Source organism: Lytechinus variegatus, chromosome 10 (assembly GCF_018143015.1).
Source record: "Lytechinus variegatus isolate NC3 chromosome 10, Lvar_3.0, whole genome shotgun sequence".
Classification (NCBI taxonomy): domain Eukaryota; kingdom Metazoa; phylum Echinodermata; class Echinoidea; order Temnopleuroida; family Toxopneustidae; genus Lytechinus; species Lytechinus variegatus.
This window is the reverse complement of record NC_054749.1, coordinates 1,562,838-1,588,072: the sequence shown is the minus strand read 5'-3', so window position 1 is coordinate 1,588,072 and position 25,235 is coordinate 1,562,838. Positions and strand designations below refer to the sequence as shown.

General features: G+C 36.5%; 2 protein-coding genes across 3 annotated transcripts in view; one reads left to right on the top strand and one right to left on the bottom strand.

Annotated features, from left to right (window-relative positions):
• Positions 1–11,068, bottom strand: part of LOC121422599 (sorting nexin-14-like) — a 49,605-nt gene extending 38,537 nt beyond the window's left edge. For both annotated transcript variants that reach the window (XM_041617749.1, XM_041617750.1), the window contains exons 1-5: positions 10,871–11,068; positions 4,182–4,385; positions 3,419–3,497; positions 2,368–2,411; positions 485–575 (exon numbers count right to left, since the gene is read on the bottom strand). In XM_041617749.1, coding sequence (XP_041473683.1) covers positions 485–575; positions 2,368–2,411; positions 3,419–3,497; positions 4,182–4,385; positions 10,871–10,980 — 528 coding nt within the window. In that variant the 5' untranslated portion in view covers positions 10,981–11,068. The remainder of the gene's footprint in view (positions 1–484; positions 576–2,367; positions 2,412–3,418; positions 3,498–4,181; positions 4,386–10,870) is intronic.
• On the top strand, positions 11,056–24,607 carry LOC121422600 (DNA-directed RNA polymerase III subunit RPC8-like). The gene is given in 7 exon segments (XM_041617752.1): positions 11,056–11,136; positions 15,932–16,064; positions 16,908–17,091; positions 17,570–17,633; positions 19,055–19,115; positions 19,117–19,254; positions 23,242–24,607. Coding segments are annotated over 6 exon segments (612 nt in total). The 5' UTR covers positions 11,056–11,136; positions 15,932–15,953; the 3' UTR covers positions 23,296–24,607.
• The last annotated feature ends 628 nt before the right edge of the window (positions 24,608–25,235 follow it).

Genomic DNA, 25,235 nt, shown 5'->3' with positions numbered 1-25,235 from the left:
GCCATACACTTGAACTCTGAGGCAAAGGCTTAGGACAAGAACAAGTCCCGACTTCCCAAGGCCAATTAAGAACTATGAGGACAAATCCGAGGCCTAGACTACAATGTCTGACACCAAGGACAAGGCTACGTCCTGACTGCCTCAAGCCAAGGCAAGGACTTCAGAACTTTGAGGACAAGACCAAGGTCACACCGTCTGATGCTAAGGTCTAGGTCACACTGTCTGACACCAAGGACAATGCCAAGTATTGCCTTCCCAAGGCCAAGAACTTCAGAACTCTAAGGACAAGGCCAAGTCCTGACTGCCAAAGGCCAAAGTCTTTAAAGCAAAGGCCTAGCCTAGGGACTAGACATCCGAGGCCAAGGACTAGGTGTCCTCGGCCTGGACAAGTACAAAGCAACATGTGAAACTGTCCGTGAAGTGCACAACCCTGCTTCACAGATGTTAACACCTCAACTTAAGTATAAAACTTAATTCTACATACCTGTTTTAGTCTTCGGAGTATTACCGATATGGCGTATCTAAGAGATGTCCTAAGCTCCCTCACAAACTCCTCATCTTTGCTGACGGACTCACTGTTAAAGAACATCAATACCTTGAATGAGCACTAAAAAAACAGTTTGTAAGGAGGATTTCATACTCTTCATCTTTGCTGACAGACTCATTGTAAAACAATATCAGTATCTTGCGTTAGCATGAATAGAAATCCCAATATAAGGAGTCATGCCATTTTATTTCAATTTCAATCTCATCAGACATGAAGTACATGTATGTACTGACAGTCCCCACAAGAATTCTGCTGCGCATTTGAATGCTAAACAGGATAGAATATTATTTGACAGTTAAAATAAACAAGTGGAATGCCTCTGGCCATCTCACCTGCATCACAAGATTCAACATAGCAGCAGTGCTGACTTTGAAAACTACTATAACTCACACAAGATGTTCAGTGATACTTGGTTACTCTTATTTCGACGTTCTATGAATTAGACCAATACACTTACAGAGATAGGATGGTAATTCAACAAATACCCCCAATGCGGCCAAAGTTCATTGATCTCACATGACCTTGATCATGTGACCTGAAACTTGCACAGGATATTCAGTGATACTTGATTACACTTATGTCCAAGTTTCAAAAGTCAGATCAATAAACTTGCAAAGTTATGATGGTAATTCAACAGATACCCCCATTATGGCCAAAGTTCATTGACCCTGGTCATGTGACCTAAGATGTGTACAGGATGTTCAGTGATACTTGACTACTCTTATGTCCAAGTTTTATGAACTAGACCAACATACTTTCAAAGTTATGATGGTAATTCAACAAATACCCCCAATTCGGCCAAAGTTCATTGATCCTAAATGACCTTTGACCTTGATCATGTGACCTGAAACTTGCACAGGATGTTCAGTGATACTTGATTACTATTATATCCAAGTTTCATGAATCAGATCCAAAAACTTTTAAAGTTTTGATTGTAATTCAACAGATACCCCAAAATCGGCCAAAGTTCATTGACCCTAAATGACCTTTGACCTTGGTCATGTGACATGAAATTCATGCAGGATGTTTGGTGATACTTGATTAACCTTATGTCCCAGTTTAATGAACTAGGTCCATCATGACATTTCAAAAACTTAACCTCAGGTTAAGATTTTGATGTTGATTCCCCCAACATGGTCTAAGTTCATTGACCCTAAATGACCTTTGACCTTGATCATGTGACATGAAACTCTAATAGGATCTTCAGTAATACTTGATTGACCTTATGGAGAAGTTTCATGAACTAGGCCCATATCCTTATTAAGTTATGATGTCATTTCAAAAACTTAACCTCAGATTAAGATTTGATGTTGACGCCGCCGCCACCGTCGGAAAAGCGGCGCCTATAGTCTCACTCTGCTATGCAGGTGAGACAAAAACTTTGAAGTGATATCGAGTACAACCGATAACAAACAGTATCTAAACAAATTTTTAAAAAACAGACATGGTATATGATAATGAGGATAGCCTCGATATATGTGATTTCATGAGAGAATGGCTGAACACATCTTATATTTCACTATTCTTTAGTATTTTGCTTGTGATGACTTGCCCTTGCATTCTCTTTATTTTGTATTTATTTAATTATGTCTAATTCTATCATCTATCGTTATCATCATCTCATATTTCACATTTGTAACTTGATCAATTATTTGGTAGGTTTTAATCAATTAAATGAATTTGTATTTTGACTTAATTACTGCACTGTGCAGAAACTCTTGCTAGAAAAAAAGACATTTCAATTTTCAAAAGACTATCATGAAGCCTAATGGAACAATTTTTGTGGGAGAATCAAGCAGAGATGAATAAACCTCACTCACCTGTACCAAGAGTATACATAATCTTTGAAAACCAACTCAAAGAACTGTAAAAAAAATCAAAATGGATAAAATTATACCATAGAATATACATTGAATATATATCCGTTATGAACGCCACGATTGACCTTCCGTAACTGATCGAGAGTTTCTTTGAACCATTCATATTTTTTCTGCGATCAGTATGACTGCCACGACTGATCTGATACAATTAGTTCACGATTAAGATCGCGATTTCAATCGTGGCGCAAATCGTATAAGTGGAAACTGGCCTGGGTATTACATTCATAATACAAACCTGGGGGATGTTTCACAAAGATTTAAGTTGGACTTAGAGTCGCACTTAAATGTCCATTTGTGTGTGGTATAAAAGGCATGACCGCATTTGTCAGATCACGTGAAGAGAACGCGCACTACTGCGTATTGATCAATAAGATTGCGCATTGCATATCTTGTACACGTCAGCACTTAAGTGCGACTGAAGTCATACTTAAATCTTTGTGAAACAAAAAGAGTTGCAATCAATCACAATTCCAAAAATAATGCGCAACTTGATTTTCAACCAATCAACAGCGCACATTTGGGACTTGCAATTGCTTTTTTGACTTGCGTTTAAACGCAACTCTTTCTGCAACTGGCCCCTGCATAACATGCTACATTTATCTGGGATTTAAGTGTGATTTTAATGTCACACATTGAAAAATGTTTGTGAACGTCCCCCCCTGCACCCCAGAAAAAATAAACCAGGGCCCCATCTTACAAAGAGTTGCGATTGATCCCATCAATCGCAACTATGGACGGCCAGCAACGTCAACATCTAATATGCATGTTTGTTCAAAATATTTTTAAGCTATGATGCATATTCATGCATTGTTTTCTTAAAAATTCACTGTGCTTCTTTTTGTTTACAAATTTCCTGTATGAAAATTTATGACACTGATGGATTTCCATAGAGTTACGATTAAATTGAATGTAACTCCTTGTAAGACAGGCCCTAAAACACCCCGCAGTAACTACTGTCATTTGATCAAATAAGATGAAAGGTTGGCATTACCTCTGACAAGGCATCGTCTACTCTCTTTGGAATGCTCAGATCTATCCATGGTTGGTAATTGGTATGGTACAGCTCCCCTCTGCAGTACAAACAAAATATTTTTCAAAAAGAAAAATAAAAAAACATACATTTACTGTATCCATATTTACCTCATGAATACATAAGTTTGTACTTCACATTACATGTACGTTGTACTATTGTTTTAAAAGCCTTTTGAATTGCCTTTTTGAGGACAAGCTCTTTCTTTGCATTTTAGACTTATAAATGGGACGTTCCTAACAATTAATGCTGCCCATAAATGAAAAATGCATGAACAACCACACTGTCCAGGATATACATTTATTTTTCTTCTATCATTAAAGTAAACTATTTGGGTATATTGCCAATTCGTCCACTCATCACATGGTCTACATTCATTTAATCTAATGCCATTCCACCCATCAACATTTGGTCTAACAACCATTTGGTCCAATCATCACTTCTTCTAATCACCAGTTGGTCTATGACCATTTTGTCTCATAACCAGCTGGTCGTTTTTATTTTCAATCATTTTGCCCAATTAATACTTAGTCTAATTAGACCAAATGACAAATGGACTAAATGGCTAATGGACCAACTGGTTATTTAATAGACAAAATGGTGAGTGGACAAAATGGCAATTAGACCATGTGGACATTGGACGAACTACATGTAATGGTAGACCAAATGATAGTAGACGAGTTGGCAATTGGACCAAATGAAAATAAACCATATTAGTACTTGCCTGTGTCTGTTACAGTTATCGTTGCCACAGACTTGACATCGTCCATGGTACGCCTCTCTCAGGGTGGACTTCCGGACGCCAGGCAGCTTCTCTCTCTCAAACATTCCAAAGAGATTGGGCAACGTGGTCACTCTCTGAAAGAGGACATGGAACGTGGCCATCCCGGCTAGACATGACCAGATGATCAGAAATACTGGTAGGTATCTAACGTAAAAAAAATAATAACAATAATGCCATTGTAAATGTAAGGAAAAATTGAAAAAAAAATGTCTATATTCATCAATTACATATATCATCAGACTTATTTTTTAAACAACAATATGCTTCTACATTGTATTTTTTAAATGAAATAATAATATGAATTCATAAAGCATATTGTGCTGCAATGACATATTTCATCATATATGTAAAGGAAACACTGAAAATGACAATTAAGGGATTTCACATAATGATATATAGTCAAAAATTTATACCTTATTGCTGTGCGAACAATTTCATACTATTTATTGCTATGTATAAAAATTGTTTGTACGGTGTCCATACATGTATAAGGCATGACCGGATTTAACGTAATAGCAAATTTATTTACACGTAACCTAGTAATCCTTAAGTTGGTAAAAATCCTACCTTCATTCTACATACATAGTATATCGAAAAAATGTATAAAAAAGGAAGCAGTGGTATAGAATTTAGATATATAGCAGAGATATAAAGACAACAATTGATTTTGCCATCAATTGTTTGTAGTTTTCGTGGTAAAAGCAACAGCTCAAAGCTCTTTGAATATGTGGTCTAGTGGTTAGAGCATTGGACTCATGATTGAAAGGTTGCAAACTCAAATCCCATGTCCATTTTAACCCCAAAAGGCATGAGGGTAATTCTCAATAAATAGAATAAAATTCAGAGCAAAATGCTGAAAATTTGATCAAAATCGGAAAACAAACACCAAAGTTATTGAATTTCAAAGATTTGCATTATTCCGGTGAAACAGTTCTAGAAATGTTTTAATGAATAGGCCTATTCATTAGGTGTCATATCCCCACTTGTCCTTTTGTATTTTATTATAGGAAATTATTGAAATTCTATTTTAAAAAAATGTTCTACCAAGAAATAGACTATTGGATTGACAACTGATTAAGTGCATGAATTATTTATTGCTGCAACTTATTTCATCTTCTTCTCCTTTGCTGTTCTTCCCCCGGTATTCGAGGATCATTATTTGTGATAAAGGTATCAAATAAAAGAGCAGATATTGAACTTTTTAGGCATGTGATTTTCTTTTTGAAATTCAGATACCCCGCCAAATCCTTTCTTCAAATTGTTTTTGCTCACAGCTCACTCATGCGTGAATGAGGAACAATCTAAGTAATATCAGATGAAAGAGGAGATTCTAAGCTTTACATTGGTAGGTCATTTGTCTATTGTATTCGTGATTAAGATATGATGAATCATCGCATAATCTCGGTTTCGTTTTTTCAGGGACGCACTGTATAATAACTCATTATTAGAAAAAATATCCTGTTTTCTAGTAAACTGGGGCCGATTGCACGAAAGGGTCTTTGCAAGGACTGTCTTTCGTGTCGCCCATCTTTTATGATGCGCCATGTGAAACGCATTTTAAATAAATCATCTGCAAACATATTTCATTCGTCCATTAAAATAAACAAAATATTTGTTTATAAAATGATATGATATATCATGAAATTGTATAAAATTTGATTTAAAAGCAAGCTAACGAATTTAATTCTTTATCATAAATTTCAGAATCACCCCGCTTATATCGTATCATAAAAGATGGACGACACGAAAGACGGTCCTTGGAAAGACCATTTCGTGCAATCGGCCCCTGTGCTCCCCCAAAGTGGATACATGTACATCCTCCAGATCCTTGAAGCATCATACATTCTTGATGTTTTGGATGATCGATTGGAGAGATAATATTGTTTCTAACTATCCAGCAGTTATATTTATCCATCTTTACACTGCACCCGTATGGAAAAACGCGGAGTCTGACCTTTTTTCTTCATTTTTTTTCCAGAAAAGTAGTCAGTAAGCCACTTTTTCACATGACACATCCAGTTTTCCTAATTGCTTTCTGAAAAGAAACTTTTATAAAGCAATTCGCAAAACGCAGTATCTACATTTTACACAAGATAAGATATTAAGCATGAATTTTTTTTATAAGTCGCTCCATGCTATTTTATTTCTCAAGTATTCCTTTATCATCAAATTGTAGAATGCCTAGAATGCCTATTTCAGGCCAAAACCCCCCATACAAATTTGTTCTTCATGTTTGAGATATTGGTGTAAATGTAGATTTTAAGCAAATACTCAGTTTCCCATGGAAATGCAGTATCCACAGATGAAGAACATGTTAATCAAACTCATTTTTTATCAGGACTCCCTCTGTGTACATTGTATGTTATACAATTAATGCACATTTCTGAGTGTGTTATGACGATGCAGCACACTCGAGGGTATTTACAATTATGCGAAAGCAAGAGGCGCTTGCGCCGAGTGCTTTTGCATGAAATTGTGAATGCCCGAGAGTTGCTTGCATCGTCACTAACATCACGATTCTTAAAATGTGCATTAATTGTTTTATAAAACGGGTCGGCAAAATGAATTTTTCATGGAAATCTTGTCCAAATCCCTCCAACTTGTGTACGATCGCACAAAGAGATCACAAGACTGTCAATTATGACATCACAGGCGTATCTACTATGCGCGCCTAAGTAAGCGCATCAAAATCCTAGCCAGTCTTACTGAACGCGTATCAGTTTTTACGTGCTATTGGAACTAATGCTGCACAAAATATGCACAGTGCTGCACAAAAAATGCACAGTGCTGCACAAAAAATGCATGACTGGAAGGTTGCGCACAATTAAAGCATGAGCACGTGACTTGAATACACACTCACCATTGGCTACATCCTTGAACCCGTTTTATAAAAGGTATTATTTTCCCCTTAAAATACACAACGACACATTATTTCATAGTAATGAAGCAAGTGATAATAAAACTGAATGGAATTCTAGTCCATCTGTAGATACATATACATGTACTGTACTGCGTTTTTCCATGGAGTAACCAAGCATTCGCTTTGACTTTCCCAGAGTAGGCCTATCTATGGTACATTTCCCTCAATATCTAAAAAAAATGTATATATATTTTGGGAGCCTTAAATAGGTATATACTCAACAATTTGATGATAAAAGAATACTAAGAAATAAGATAGTTTTGAGCGGCTTTGGAAAAACACAAGATGTTTAATATCTCAACTTGGACAAAATGTAGATACTGTCTTTTTTTCAATGGGGATGCAGTGAAAAGGGTATCTGCTGGGTAGCTAGGTACAATATTATCTGTCCAATTGATCATCCATCTCTAGCATCATCATTATAAAGAATGTATCCAATGCTGATGCTTCAAGGATCTCAAGGGTGTTTTCACTTTGGGGAGTACAGCTGACTAGAAAGCAGGATATTGCAGTTCCCAGCAGTTTGTATTGTCCAATATCAAAATGCCTAAGCATTTAATATTTAAATACTGTTTCATTTTTCAACTGATAAGCTTAATTTCTTTTCACGTGTTTGCATACTGTAACTTAAGATTGGAAGAAATCATAAATCATGAGACTGGTAAACATTTTACTACCATGAATATCAGTATGTGAGTGTAGGGTGAAATTTCAGATCAGATCATTGGTATCTTTGGAAAACTTTTAAAAGGTGAAGAAATAAAATATCATTGGTTTTAACATATTTTGTCAATATTATACTAATAATTGAAATACACGAAAATCAAGTTTAAAAATTATTTGTCCGGGGGTCAAACTTAAGGTCAAAGTAAAGGTCAAAGGTCATGACCTTATAAATCGCTCAAATACATTATTTGATGCATGTTTTGGATTCCTCTCTGAATTTCCTTTTGATTGGTACCAGTTTCGTGAAAATTGGTCACCACATTACGACGCAATGGCCATTGAAATAAGAAGGTCACGCCCATTTTTGTCAAAACAAGGAGAAAAGGGCGGGCCGTAGCACGAGAACCGACGGACCGATTGGGTTATATTTTTTTTGTTTTGTCCTTGGGCCATGGGGAATTTTATGTGTACCAATTTACAACAAAAACTGAGAGGGTCCGTTGCAACCACTGGGTGAATCCAGATGGAATGACCCAGTGATAAACTTTAAAATTCAATAACTTTGTTATTTGTTATCTGATTTTGATGAGATTTTCAGCAGTTTGCTCTGTGAATTTTTTAGCCCGGACCATCCCTTTAATGTTGCATGCAATATTTGTCTGTCTGCAATAAGAATTTCTTGCTGCATCCCACAAGAACATCATATTTTACAAAAGGAGACATTTCAAAGACATTAGACGGATTGGTAGACTTTTCAGCAATCAAAAACTGGTATTGCAGATTGAGACAGATGAAAATGGTGCAGAACTGGAAGCCTGACTGCTGGGATTCACAGCTCTCTTCCAAAATCTTGGGTAAACTAGTAGTAAAGGTAAAGTAGATCTAGTCAAAGGTAGACGATGAATCTTTTCAGAGAAAATATGTCAATTTTATGAGTATGACGGAGAACAACCTTATGTATCTTTAGCACAGAAGCGCACAAGCTTGGCGCAAGGAAATAACGCCCCATATCAACATGGTGCTTAATTACTTTTCAGAAGAGACGCCTCTATATAATTGGTTGGCAGTAGATCTATTTAGACCCTAAAAACTTAGTATGGCAAGTTCCCCCAAGTCTGCGCACATGTGTATCTGCGCGATTCTCGTAAAAGCACGAACTTTACACATGTATGCAATACATAGACTAGACAGGTATTCATAAAAAAATCTGACTCAAACTGATGGGAAAATAATGAATTTACTTATTTAGGGCATTTTGTGCGACGGCCTCAAAATGCAGCCTTTCTCATCGAAATCCCTGAATCGTGTGCAAAGTGAATGAGTGCGCAGACATGGGGTACCATTTTTTTTCAATCTGAAAATGACAGCCCAGGGTTTTTTCAAGAAAAAGCGTATATTTTCTCACATTTTTTTAATGAGAAATTTGGTACATTTACTCAAAATATACCCAGTTGTTATGTGTCTGGACAGGTTGTGTGTCTGGACGATCAATTTTAGAAAGTCATTTGGAAAATATTACAAGCGAAGTTTCGTCAATTTTGGTACAAAATGTTAGGAAATATTGATAAAATATATTATTATTACCCTTATTACTGGATCTACTGGAAAAATGCAATTACTTATGCAGTCGTGTTTCCAGGTCTATCACTGTTGCTATCTCCATCTAACTATTGTTGGGCGTGTCAGAGATAAAATAAGAGACGTCCTATCCTATTAAACTTCTTCTTCTTCCTATATAAGTACATACCACCTGTGGTGTATTGTCGTACTGTATTGTGGATTTGAATGCTGAGTGCTGAGAATCCACCGTTGAAGTTGTGGTAAAAAAAAAAAAAAACATGTACCGTATACCCAGTTGTTGTGTGTCCGGACAGGTTGTGTGTACGGACGATCAATTTTAGAAAGTCATTTGGAAAAATTTACAACTTGTGAAGGTTCATCAATTTTTAGTACAAAATGTTAGGAAATATTATAGAGAACAAAATAGAAGAAGATTACAGCTAGTGAATTCATATTTTTAGTGTAATCCAAAGACAAAAAAGAAGGCTTCAAAATTATAAAGTGTCCGGACACCCGACCCCCCATCCTATAATATTTACATATTTACAATTACATACAAATATGGCAGTGAGTCCAAACTTCGCGGACGGTCATTATCTCCAAAACTAGCCAATATCCTTAAAATCTGACACTATCAATGTGAAAAGCGACCTAAAATTACCCTTCGCTGAAAGTTTCTTTAGGATTAGTCCAGTATTCATGAAAATATTGGCAAAAGATCGGCAAATTTGTCACCGTTAGCGCCCGTTTTGAAGAAAGCAACAAGCATCACGATATCACCATTTTGCAAGCAGAAATCATAAAAAATGTGAGTTAAATGTGGTACTAACCGATTCCATAGCATTTTGCCATCAATCTGATATAAATATTTCACTTTTTGAGCTTGAGTCTTTGTTTAAATCTCCACAAAAGCTTTGGTGCGCGAAGTTAGGTCACACTTTTTCTGAACGGTTTTCCAGCACAGCCCGCATTCGCCGATCGGAATAGAATTTTGAGATCGCGATACCGGCGAAACCCTGTGACCTACTTTACATTTTCGTCCATGATTTTGTAGTTTACGATCTTGCCGTCAATGTGGTTACTATTTCTTGAATTGGTTTTGTATAAATTATGAATAATTTGTGGACAAAATTAAGCCTGATGAATATTTTTGAAAAGTGCGCGAAGTTTGGACACCCCATCATACAGACTAACATACCACATAGTCTGACATGTTGCAGAAATAAGACTAGAGTAAGACAATTTTGAGGAATTTTAGTGAGCTGTTATCTTGCTGAGTTACAAGAAAAGTTACAAGAATATTTAAGACAAGTTTCAGAATACCAGCCCAGATCATCTCAGGGCAACTAGCCCGCAAACAGGTAAGGACATAGGACCAGCCCAAGGCATGCAGGGGCAGGGCGCCGGAAGCGGCCGGCCGGCCCGGCGAAAGGTGTCGGTGGAGTTTCGAAGGCTTTCTCGCTGCAATTGACAAGAAATTTACCTGAAGAAAATAATGCTGAACGTCAAAAGTACACCGAATACTGTTGAATACGTAGTGTTTTGTCGAACTAGAAGAACCAAGTCGTTTAACACAGTTTGAAAATCGGCCATCGTAACACTCGAAATTCTCTCATTTCCAGGATTTCTGAGACTCCCTGACGTTATTTATCAGAACTTGAACTCTATGTCGACTAATCAATAAAAACGATTGATGTGCCTTCACCACTCTCGACTAAGTGTCCAAAGAAATCATTCATTGGCACCGTTGTAAGTTCTTTTTGCATTTAATAACCTTTTCCATTTATTAAAAGAATTTGTATGCAAAAAACATATTCATTTCTTTTAATTCTTTGTTATATCGAGGTTAATTTTGGTGGTCTGAAACGTACTAACATGCTGAATAAGTTTAATGCTGTGTCCCATACGTAGTGATTTGTGTATTTTTTTTTATTTCATGGACATGGTCATGGGCACGTAGGATGGGGGGTGGGGTGTCCGGACACTTTTTATTTTTGAAGCCTTCTTTTTTGTCTTTGGATTACAGTAAGAATATTAATTCAATCTTTGTAGTCATTTTGTATTTTGTTCTTTGTAATATTTCCTAACATTTTGTACTAAAAATTGCTGAAACTTCGCTTGTAAATTTTTCCAAATGACTTTCTAAAATTGATCGTCCGGACACACAACCCGTCCGGATACACAACAACTGGGTACTATTGTTTTACCGGACACTATCATATATCCGGACGTGCATGTTACTGCGTACGAAATCAATTTCGTTCGGTAAGACTTCCGCAGTTCAATTTCACAAATCAATTCAAAGAACAAGATTTCCAAAACAAGGCGAAAATGTCCAACTTTCATGACTTTTACCTTATTTTTCTTTGAAATGAAAGAAAATGCTGAAAATATCATATAACATACTTTTGCATGAACAATTGATCCCAATTGCCTCCAATTGGTCTATTTTCTGATGGAAATACGGACCTGATTTGCCGAATTTCAATCTCATCCAATCCATCGCTCAGATCGTCGACGGCAGACTACATGTAGTAGTACCCGGTACCCCGGCCGTGCGCGAGGTTAACCGTGATAGAGAGCCGTTGACGATCGACAGCGCATCAATAGAACTTGATGACTGAACGAGTGGAAAGTGCCATATCGAACGCGCAATAAAAAAATGAAATTAGTTAGCAAACACAAATTTATTACAAAGATCTCGGCAGAATCGATATAAGAAAGAAAAGAAAAACAGAATTTACTCATGATATGATATATCATGAAAAAATCACACCAATTTATAATCGAGAATATTTTCACCCATCCGGCGCGCGTCCGGAATTATGATGTAATTTGTCACGCACGAAAATAATTGTTTTTCGCGAAGGGGTATGCGGCAAGTGCGGTGCAAAGAAAACGGTTGGAAAATGTAAAATAATTTCATCATACTTATAATTTTCAGAAAATTCGGAATAGCAAGTGATAATTTTTCTTGATTGTATTTCCTCTAGTTGTCATTTTTAACCCTAAATAGACTGGGCTATTTCGACGCCTAAGAAGACTGGGGGGGGGGGCTGATTCAGCCCCCCCTTATGATCTCGGCCGTCGATCGCGCGATCGCGACGAAAATTGGCACACGCGTTACCCATGGCATTATCTACAAAACTATAACATCAAATTCTGCAAAAAATCTCATGTCTCATTAATTATGCTAATTTATGTGTAAAATCATAAGTTTGCTCTAATTAATAAAATAATGCCCCTGAAATGCTAATTTTTGTTTCACATACTCTAGATAAGCATCTGATCAAATGATTAAAAAAAAATTCAATATCACATTTATTTTCTTATGTATTGTTTTCTAAATTTCTTATGTATTTCTTTGTTTTTCGACTTTTTGTTTTTTATTGTTTTTTCAATGGAAATTGTCGGGAACTTTATTTTGACCATAAAAAATATTTTAAAAATTGATTTTAAGCAGTGAAAGGAAGAATAATGATACATTTATGAATTTTGGCTAAGAACACTATTTGCATTGGATTTGTACACAAATTCACGTTTTTGAGTAATTTTGGGTCTGCATGCACTTACGAAATGTTGCGTAATTTTGGAACCGCGTACCCGGGGGTCACAATTTTGGTCTCAAAAGTTGCGCGAGACTTGAAAGTAAAAAGTCAGCGAGCCACGCGGTCAAAAAAATTCGCGTGGCGGATTTATTGCGAAAGATGTCGAGGGCGGGGGCTGAATCAGCCCCCCCAGTCTTTTTAGGGTTAAAGCACTGAAATAAAGGTGTCCGGCAATAGGATACACTGCCATACTTATGGAATTTTAAATCATCAGCTCTACTTTAATTTCACAAACTTGTTTTTGCTGATATCAACTAGCATAAAGGATGGAGGAAAAAATGAAAAAGAAAAAAGGGTAACTTAAGTCAAAAGTGAATGACATTCAATAAACATGCATGAAAGGGATTAAAATGATCATGACAGAAGTTGTCAGAAAGACAGAATATTGGGGTAATGAAGAGGAAGGAGAAGGATAGATTAGAGAGAAAAGGGAGCCATGGCATTGGTTAGGGAGAGCTAGAGTAGAGGGAGAGAATTAATTCGACCTAGACCTGCAGGCCAGGTTTCAATTTTGTGACTTATTATTCCATGCAATAAATGTAAATATATCTATATTATTGTTATCGATGGTCGGATTCACTTCCAAATGCTGTTGTATTTCTGCTGCCTGTATGAAATTTAATTTGGAGTGTACTTCCGTCTATGATTAGATCTTTGTTTCTCTGTTTAATTGTTATTTATTTATAATTTTATTTAGGCCTATTATTTATTTATTTAATTTTTAATTTAGAAGGATAGCTCCTTCAATAATTCAAATATGTTTTTTTTATGGGGACCCTGCATAACATATACCGGTATCAAATTACAAGCATTTATATATACAGTATAAAAAGAAGATAGTAATAGTAAAATAAAGTCAGTTGCAATCTCTGCTACAGGCCTCGAAATAGGATTTTTGGGGGCAAGGCCACTTTTTTGAGGGGCACTTTTTCACTGAGGCCAGGCAGCAGAGGGCACCAAGGCCATACAGAGGGGCACCAAGGCCACTTTTTAAGGGGCATGTAATAAATTATTTGTAGGTGTTACAGTTTTGTGCACAACTGGTGATACCTTCTTGAGCTACATGTAATTAAATGTGAATCTGATTAGCACCCAAGAAAGTATCACCGGTCGTTCGTAAGTTGTTCGTAACTGACGAACAGCTTTATGAAACACTCCCATTCAAAGTACTGTACTTACGCATCGCGCGCGCTCGCCAGGACAGTACAGCGCGCGCGACATTTGTGTAGTACACATACGGAGCTCGCGCTCGTCCATTCTTATGCTGCAGCTTACATAGCATATGTAAAGCGCGCTAGCGGCCGGCCAGCTGTGTATAGCTAGCTCATCGTTCGGCGCGGCTTCGGACTAGACTGCATACATGCACTGGACGTCGCTGGTAAAGCTAAGGTACATGTATTGAATACTTTTTGAGATCGGAGAAAAGTTTTCCTCGCTCAGAAAAAAAGATGCAGACTTTCAAAAGGGGCACATTATATATCAGAAAAAGGGCACATTTATGAGAAAAAGGGCACATTTTTAGTGGCAGTAACTTTTAGCAAAAAGAAGAAGGGCATGACGGCCAGTAATGGGGGCATCGACAGCCATGGCCGTCGATTATTTCGATGCCTGCTGCTAGTCAAACTTATTAAGAAAATCATACATGAACAAAATTTTGAAAAAAAACAAACCATTGCATCTAGAAAAGAATGTTTTAACTTATATGGAAAATCCTGATGATTATTTTAACAAAGCCTGCACTGCACTGACAATCACCCATTTACTTCACAACCTTATTACACACAGCTGCCCCACTATCCACTAGATATATATCTATTGATATTTAGATGCTGCTAACCATGGGGAGGGGGGGGGCTGGGGTTGTCCCTTGTTATAAAAAAATCATTACCAAAATAGTGCAATTTACACATTTTTGAAACTGCACATTTTTTAAGCTGCTAGTTTAGACAGATAAAAATTTCAGCCAATGAAATTAAGAATACAGAAGCTCCTATATCTTGAAGAAATTAATTTACAATAGTCTGAATTTAGAATCTTGGGTGTACTTTCTGCCAAGTATGGATTCGTCCCTGACATTCCTATACCCATTGCCATTTCATGAATAGTTTCCTAGCTGTACATCTAGGTTAGGATCTCAGTACTATCTAACAGACAAAAAGACATGAGACATAGCCTGATTCACGAACACCACCTGAGGAATTGATAAAAGAGTAAACTGAAAATCCACAATTATTTTGATGTATAGGGAATACAAATATGAGAAATATTACCAGTTAATAGATGCATTGTACCCACCAAAACCAAGAAGCATTAGATTGCTCAGGAATGGGAACTACAAATTACTGATGGCATCATGGCATGACTTCAAAATCACATGTGGAGAGTCTTCAAGCTTTGTCCATATTGAATTTTAGATATTCAGAAGCTTGTTAGAAATGGGGAGTTTTCTAATCTATATAAAGATCGAGGCCCTTTCTTACAAAGAGTTACGGTTGATCCAATCAATCTCAACAGGATGGAAATCCATATACAAAGAGAATCACACTGAATCTTCAAGAGAATGATGAATGTATGAATATACATCACATGTAGAAAATATTTTAGATTTGCCTTTTTAGATGTTGACGTTGCTGGCCATCCATCCATAGTTGTGATTGATCGGATCAATCACAACGTTTTGTAAGATGGGCCCCAGATTTCAGCTGGGGCTGTTGGGAATCAAAACGACAAATAATCTGACTTAAGAACATCTGAGAAATGGTCTCCAGTCTGGTGTTACATCCACTTTAATTTACAAATAGCTTTTTTTTTGGGGGGTGGGGTGTAATACACCTCTGTGTCAAAAACACCTTAATTTAATGGAACAGTTAATAAACTTCAATATTATAATTTTTTGTTTCATACAATTGACAATTTTTTGTTTGTTTTTGTTTCAGGTTGCTGTAACGAAGAGTGACAATGTTTGCTTTAGCTGAGATGGTGGATACGGTCCGCATTGAGCCGTGGCTCTTCAATGTTAAACCTATTGACGCCATCACAGAAGAACTCAACAAGAAACTTGCAAATAAAGTAAACCATTCTTGTCTTTTTATCAATCCTTCTGTTTTAATTACTAAATTCATTTGTAATTTATATTGGTCGAGAAATTTGTATTCATGAATACACTTTGAGCCCTACAATCTTAGTTTCTTGTATCAAAAGTAGAATTCCCCTTTATCCAATCAGAAACAAAAGAACATTCAATTTCTTTGCCCCAATATGAGTTCCTCGGAACCTTCTATTGAAACTGTTCTTGAAGCCTGGCTAAAGCTTTTGAAGAAGGGTTTGCCTGAATAATTTCATATTTACACCAGTATCATTTGACATTGCCTATGAAAACAGAAGTGAATTAGCTTACAATTCTTTGTGGAAATTCAAATATTCATAGTTATCTAGCACCTCTCTGTTTCAATAAAAAAAAAAATCTTGCTCTTTAAGCACTTGTCTTTCATATCAAATGATTTGATATCATAAATTTACATTTCAAGATTATTTCATTAAAGTTTCATACCATATCATGCTTTAAAATAAGCTTTATATCCCCAAACAATTCTCTCAATATTTTTTGTTTGATTAGCACCTGATGATTTTTTTCACATTCAAAATCACTAACCTTATTCTGCAAAACACATTTTTTTTTTGTCCTCCACATCATGTAGTGCATTTATACAAGGAATTCAATTGGAAAAGTGATAGATAAATTTATACATTTGGGGGAAAATTAGAAGCTAAAGACAGGCTTGAAGTCAAAACTCTTCCTTTTCAGTTTTGTGAAGTCTGTGTGAAATAATGCGTTGAATTGAGTTTTGTATTCTAACAATTCATCATGCATTTGAATATTAAGTCAACAATATTTTTCCTCTTTTCTTGCAGGTTGTACCAAACGTTGGACTGTGCATTGCTCTTCATGACATAGTTAAGATGGAAGACTCTCATATCTTTCCTGGTGATGGTGCGTCTCATACAAAAGTCCACTTTCGGTTTGTGGTCTTCCATCCCTTCATGGATGAGATTCTCGTTGGGCGAATCCGAAGCTGCAGCCGTGATGGTGTGCACAGTAAGTGTCTTTTTAGTAAAACTGCATTCTTTAAAAATCCAGAATGGAATGAAATAATTTGTGTTCATACTTCCTAGAACAAGTCTTCTTTTCAATTGTAAACCATAAATTTACAATTTAGAGATTGCAAATAAGCAGATTGGATGCAAGGGGGGGGGTACTGAAAGACCTATTCCTAGAAAAATAACAACTCTTACAGCAGTGCTACCTTTTCATCTCAAAAGAGATTCTGAGAATCTCATACAGAGCTATTTTATGCCTATTTTTCATCTACCCATGTGTATCACAATGCAAGAGAAGGGATTAGAATGCTTAAAAAAGATAAAATCTCGAAATATTCCGAGCCAAATTAATTGTAGTTTATGGTTGTTGTGCCTGTGGCCTGTGATTTCTTTATATATGCTTAATCTATGAGTGTTGTATATCTAAAATAACCCATCATTTATTGTCAGTTATACCTCAATTATTTTCTTCACAGTATCATTGGGATTCTTTGATGACATTGTTGTTCCACCAGAAGCCCTTCAGCAACCGTGCAAATTGTATCCTTTCAATCGCACCCTAATCAGCAATAAAAGCTTATCAGCTTTTCATATGCTATTTTAGTGGGTCCTTATGACAAGATCGACCATGGTCTAACTCTGAAAATGTAAAAGAATAATTTACACTGAATGAGTCTTGTTTTAACTTCCTCTTTTCCCCATGCATTCAATGGTGAAGTAAACTACTCATTCACAGACGGTTATTAAAGGTCAAGTCCACCTCAGAAAAATGTTGATTTTAATCAAAAGAGAAAAATCAGACAAGCACAATGCTGAAGATTTCATCAAAATCGGATGTAAAATAAGAAAGTTATGACATTTCAAAGTTTCGCTTATTTTTAACGAAATAGTTATATGAACGAGCCAGTTACATCCAAATGAGAGAGTTGATGATGTCATTCACTCACTATTTCTTTTCTTTTTTATTGTTTGAATTATACAATATTTCAATTTTTACGAATTTGAGGATTAGGACCTCCTTGCCTGAAGCACAAAATTTTAAAATAATGGAATTCCACGTGTTCAGGGAGGAATGAAACTTCATTTCACATGACAATGACGAGAAAATCAAAATATTTCATATTTCAAACAATAAAAAACAAAAGAAATAGTGAGTGAATGACATCATCGACTCTCTCATTTGGATGTAGCTGGCTCGTTCATATGACTGTTTATAGGCGAAATTTTGAAATGTCATAACTTTCTTATTTTACATCCGATTTTGATGAAATTTTCAGTGTTATGCTTGTTGAGTTTTTCTCTTTTTATTCAAATCAAGTTTTTGTTGGGGTGGACTTGTCCTTTAATGAATTGAGCACCAAATGTGCTGACACATCAAACTTAAGCTGTTAGAGATAAGTTTATTAATTGGCTCTCCGAGGTTGAACTACAACGTTAGACCAGAGTTAAAATCAAACCCGCATTCATGATATGGGTCCTTATGTCACTATCATCTGTGAGGCAAAGCCTTGACTGTGCTGGATATATTCTGAGAAATGTCTTGTGGAGTGTCGGTTCTTACTTGTCAACTTCTTTATGATTACTTTAGTGTTACACTGTTAGTATATATGGTGAAACATTTAAGGTGATATTTAATAGGAAAACGGTTATGAAATGTGATTTCAAGAGCTTCATAGCTATGTTGAGTTATTGAAAAAGAGCTCTGGGGACCATTTCATAAAGCTGTTCGTAAGTTAAGAGCGACTTCAAGAACGACTGAACGTTTCTTAAGCGCTAAAACCATCGCCAATGAATATACCTTTCACCACAAGAAAGGATCACCAGTCCTTCTTAAAGTTGCTCTTAACATGCGAACAGCTTTATGAAACATCCAACTGTTTTTCTGTCAGCCTTGTTAGGGCTCAAAGGGCTAAATTGAAATCTTTTCAGTGTCAATATTTTCCTGAATGGGACCTATCCAGTGATGAGACCGAGCAGCTTTGGGTCTGGCAGTACGAGTCGGAGGAAGGCACCCACGATATGGTTCATGGATATCAACGAGGAGATTCGATTCAGGGTGGTGGATGAAGTCTTTACCGATACGACTCCTGTTGGTCCTGAGGATGGTCTGGAGGCCGGAGCAGATGAGAGTGATGCAAAGAAATCCCCTTACAGTCTAGTGGTAAGTCCAGTCAGCCCCTTCTACCATTTTCTCCCAGAGCACTTTTTTTGAAGATTGTAGAGTTGATATGCATGCAGCCAACCGTACCCTACCTCGGCACCTACCGCTGTTTGTTGCTGCCCTCTGCATTCTTTGATGGGAACCATTCAATATGTTACCAGCTATACCAAACCATCAAACAATCACCAGGGAAAGTTCTCTGTAAATTACCAAAATATTAATTTGGCATTGAAGGAAACAAAATCAGCTTTTCTGAAAGAGTCATTCTTATTCATACTGTCAAAATTTCAGGTTGTAATTCAATTCGATTAAAAAATGATCTTTTATTGATAATCAAACATGTCAAAAATGATCTTTATTGATAATCAAACATGTTAACAATCACACATAACAAAAACAGCAGGAGCTGGAAAAATCATGTTTACAAGTTGGTGTTGGCACAATTAAATATATAGTTAAAACCATAGTAAAATGCATTAAAAATGCTATACATTTAAAAGTAAAGATCAATTTGAAACATGATACAAGAGTTTCTATGACACATGTTTTTGCAGACTTCTTGGAAGTGTCATGAAATAGCACAGTGTGCACAACTCATGATTGAGTGCACCCCGAACTTGAAATTTTGTTTTCACCATATTTTTGAAGCTCTTGCTTAGTTTCTTGTGCATTCAATCAAGTACTTCTGTGGGTTACTGTTAAGCAATTTATAAAGTTATATATGATTTAATAAGCCTGAGTCGAATCGATTTTAAAATCGGTGTTCGATCGATGTCATCGAACACCGATGCAGATTTTGCAAAATCGGTGCATCGAAAAAAAAAAAAATACGTTGGCCGGCCGATTTGTTTGGTTTACACAATCAATCATCAAAATATCAGTAATGTCCAACTTTACTACTACTTACTTGATTTCTATTGCCCCCAAAATGAAACCGATCGAGTAATTATGATGCTATTCACCATTATTTTGAAGTTTATTTCGATCATAGTTCGAGTCTTACTCGTCTGCTCGTGCCGAGATAATTTATGCACGATGAATTCATGAATGGAAGTCATGGCCATCGATCGTGCATGCGCAGTACTGTTCTTTAATCAAACCAGAAAATGGCCGGAAATTGACGCGATCAACGTAAAATAAAGCTTGCTTTCATGAACAATATTAATATCATGACCATAGAATATTATTTAATTGTAATATTTAACAATAATTTGCATATGATAATCATTAATATGAATTTAGAGCTTGATGTGAAACGTTTGTATTTCGTTTCAATTTTCAATGGCGGACATCTCATGACGATCGACTTGACTTCTTGAGTCGAGCTAGTGCACTTGTCTAAAAAAAATAATCATCACGTCAGGATTGATTCTCGAACATTGTCTACATGTACATGCAAAAACTCTGTTCAAGTTCGTAATATCACCATATACATGTAATAACATCTTACATGACAAAACAGAGAAAATTGCGTTTGATTTTTTTCCCATCAATTTGAAGCTAGTTTGTGCCCAACTTTGGGCTCTGATTTCATGAATGGGAAAATATGTCATACGTCATCGAACACGCATGCGCATTGTGCTTATTTTCTCGGAGCTTGAGGAGACGTCCAGAGATGGAATAACAACAGAAATAATCCCAGTATTAATTCTTCCATATGAACATAACATACTTTGCTGACATCGTCAATATTCTTAGTATGACCATAAAATCTTGTTAAATCGTAATAATTTAGATGAATTTAGGGCTCGATTCGAAACATTCGTATTTATTTTGATCGCATGCTCAATTGCGTCTAAAAACTGGATTGTCATCAATATCAGGATTAATTCTCGAACATCGTCATAACTCATATTCCACAATCTTTCCTCATAATCGTTATATCAGCATTGAATAGCAATTCAAATGACCATCCAGAGAAAATTACGTATTCATTCCCATAAATTTATTTGGAGCTCATTTTGGATCCAACTACACAATCTCAGGCAAGTTACAGCGCTCTCCGTTGATTGCACTTGTTTGCTGGCGCTGACGTCAAGCACGCCTGTCGTTTCGGCAGAGTGAGTGTAGGGTACTGAGCTGCGGACGGGGCTGGTGAATGGACTGCGAATGCTAGTTGACCGAAAATCATTCGGATCGACTCTGCGTGATTCATGTCTTTATTATTGTTTCATTTTAAACTTATATGTTGTCATCTGCAAATATCATTGTTGAAGATATTTTGGGAAGAATTCTGCTTTGGTCCCCGGCCTTTTTTGTGTGTTTTGTGATCATGGAAAATACAAACGAACTTTGCTCTGTCATCTGCTTGTGCTACGCTCACCTGGCCAACGCCAGTGCATACCGTCAGTGCGTAGTGCATATGCAAAGCGCATTGCATCGACGCACAAACAAAAGACTTCATTTTCCCCGCCTTCAATATTCGATGCATCGATGTTCGATCGAATTTGAGCTGTCGAACACCGGTTTTCAAAATAATCGATATGACTCAGGCTTATAATTTAACCCTATCTAGGCCGGGGTATTTTAGGAGTTCATATGGCTGGGGGGGGCCTCCCAGGCCCCCCCTAAGATCTGAAAATTGGCACGCGGGTTGCCTGGGACATAATCTACAAGATTGTATAGTAATTTATTTCATGCAAATTGCTATTAAGTGATTATGCTAATTTATGCGTAATTAGTATGCAAAATCATACTTTTTCCTCTAACTCCCTAAATAAAGCTCCAAATGTACTAATTTTTTGGAAAGAAACTCTTTGTAGTGTGCTTAGCAAGTGTACATGAAAAAAATTGCGATATCGAATCATTTTCTTATGTATTATATTGTTTTTTGCAATTTCTTATGTATTTCTTTGTTTTTTGACCTTTTGTTTTTCAATGTTTTTTCAATGAAATTTGTTAAGGACTCTTCTGTGATCATAAAAAGCATAAAATAAATACATTTAGACTAGCAAAACTAAAAATAATCATGCATTTATGAATTTTGGTTGAAAACACAATTTGCATTGACTTTGTACACGAAATCACGTTTTTTAGCAATTTTGGGTCTGACATGCACTTGCATAATGTTGGGTAATTTTGGAACCACGTACCCGGTGACCCAAAATTTGTCTCAAAAGTTGCGCAAGACTTGAAAGTAAAAAGTCAGCGAGCGGTGCGCTAAAAAAAATTTGCGCAGCGAAAATATCACGTGATTTGTTGAGGCCTAGATAGGGTTAAAGCTTATTTCAACTAAAAAAAATCACTTTTATTTTGGGGTGACTTATTGCTGGTTTTGGGATGGTTGGTCACATTTGCGTGTTCCAGTTTACTTGCGCTACTAACTTTTATTTTCATGAAAGACCTACATTTCCTTGTGTATCGACAACTGCTTCCTCAATAGCATATGCCTCGAGCTAGAACAGAAATATAGAAATACTGGTTAATGAATTCTACCATCAAATAAAAATGTCACCTTGAGTATACATTTTGAAGACGGGTGTCATTTTATTCATTTTTATGCAGCAGGCCAAACAGAGGAGCCCCTGTATCATAATAGTAGCATATGTTTGGAAAACTAAAATTTAGATGGAGATTGATATATCCGACTTATCACAACTTTTTAAAATTCATATCTCTCCCATTTTTTTGGTCTAATTTTGTTCCAATTTTCACCAATCCACTCTACTTGTTTTTTCCTTGCAAAGAACTTTCCTGAAAGTTAAAAGTCAGTGAGCTACTCGGTTGAAAATCTTTGCTCGGTGGATTTATTATGAAAAATGTAGAGGGGCCTTTGAGGGTTAAAACATGTACATTCAAATAGAATTGCAAAATATAATAATTCAAATTTGGTAGTCATAGTTTTCTTTCTAGTTTATTGTTCAATTCAAAACAGTGTTGATTTTATCAACCATGATCACAATGAAGGGATAATTGAATTGATTCATATTTCCTTTCCATTCTAAAGAAATATGTCTTAGAAGATTCCATTGTTTTTTTTTTCTCCAGGGTTCCATAAGTGAGCCTGGTCTAGGGCTCTTAGCATGGTGGTCAAACATGTGAAGAGCTGGAAGAGGTCTAAGGTTAACCAGTTTGGTGGAACAGTTCCAGGCCTACCTCGCTTGCTGGAACAGATCTAAGAGAGTCCACCAGTCTGGTGGTCCAACTTGTGAAGAGTGGGAAGAGGTCTAGAGATATCTAGTATGATAGAATAAATCCAGGACTACCCTGCCTCCTGGAACATAATGAATGCGGTCTACCAATCTTGCGATGCAATATGTGAAGAGCTGGAAGAGGTCTCGAGCTATCCAGTTGGTGGAACAGATTAAAGCGAATACCAGTCTGATGGTCTATTTTGAGGAGAAATCGACCAGGTCTGGGTCCTGTAACAAAAAGATTAACAATTGAATGTATGTTTGATTGTACATTGTAGACAATACAGTCAGTCGTCATCAAACATATTCTTCTACGATGGTAGGTAAGCTTTGTGTTATGGGCCCGTGGACTGTACGGCTAGTGAAAATTGGTGGAACCGTGTTCTATCTCATAGTGAACTAGATTTGGGCTATAAGCCTGGTGGTTTAGTCTGAAGGGAGACGGAACAGATATAGGACTACCTATCTTGATTGAACAGATTCGGACTATTTCACTAAATGAAACTGGTTTCCATTTCACTCTGGAGTAGATTTTGGCTACTAGCTTAAAGGGTCTCACAAGAGGAATTATGGTACAGATGTAGGCCACCAAGATCTAGGACTACTTAGTTTCTGAGTCCATCAAACACCCTAGCTTGTAAATATGATCCAGGACTAATTGAGGTAATTACAGATTTAAGGCAGTGTACCAGTCTGGTAATCCAACATCGGGAATTAGACAACAGATCTAGGGCAACCTCGCTTGGTGGAACAGGTCTTGATCCAGACTATTTGGCTCTCTCGAATTGGTTCCCATCAGACTGTGAAGTAGATTTAAGGTACTAGCCTAATAGTCAAACATGAGGAAATAGAGAACAGATCTAGGGCAACCTAGCTTTATGGAACAGGTCTAGATCCAGACCACTTGGCTCTATGGAATAGACCAGTTCATAATTACTTTATGGACAATTTTGGTCAAATGGCCTTTCATTTCTTTCATTCTGATAGGGAGATTTCAAAGCAAGATATTATGTAAGCTTGCCTTACATATCTGGATGAATAAATTGAATAGACCAGGTGACTAGAAAAGCAAACCAATGAACACATTTTGAAGGTATTTGTTGCATTCCTACTTTGAAGATATATCATAGCATGCTGGACAATTTACTTGGCAAACTGTGAAATACCAGTCGTTCGTGGATGCATTGTTGTTTTTTGTGGATGTAAATGAAAATCACAATTCAAAAGAATATATGAATAATCGAGACATCAAGTTGGTGCTTATCTCATTAGATTTAAAACCACCATGTCACTTTAGTACAAATGACCTTCTTCTGATCATGCGTAGAATCTTTTGATCATGCGCAGAAAGGAACTACGAACTGGCTTGGTTCCCGCCAGACTGTGAAGTAGATTTAGGCTACTACCCTGTTGGTCCAGAGCTAAAGCCAAACATAAAATTGTATTCTGCACCCCTTCTCTATTTACAAATCTGCTATTTGTGCCTCTTCATGTCAATATTGTGCATATTCATTATAATCAATATAATTTATGCACATGTATGCCCTCAGATATGTCCTCTATCTTTTTCTTCATTTTGTATCTATTCCTCCTTTTTGAACGATTTTAATGTGCAATATAGTGATGCATTGCACTTACGGTAGTTCATAAGAACTAAAAAAAAACTAATGGACCATTAACTGATCGAAATGACAAAATACAAACACATACCCTTCGTAATGAATGAATGCACCCCTTCTCTATTTTACAAGTCTGCTATTTGTGCCTCTTCATGTCAATATTGTGCATATTCATTATAATCAATATTATTCATACTAAATAGGTTCATTATTGCGGATTGAAATAATC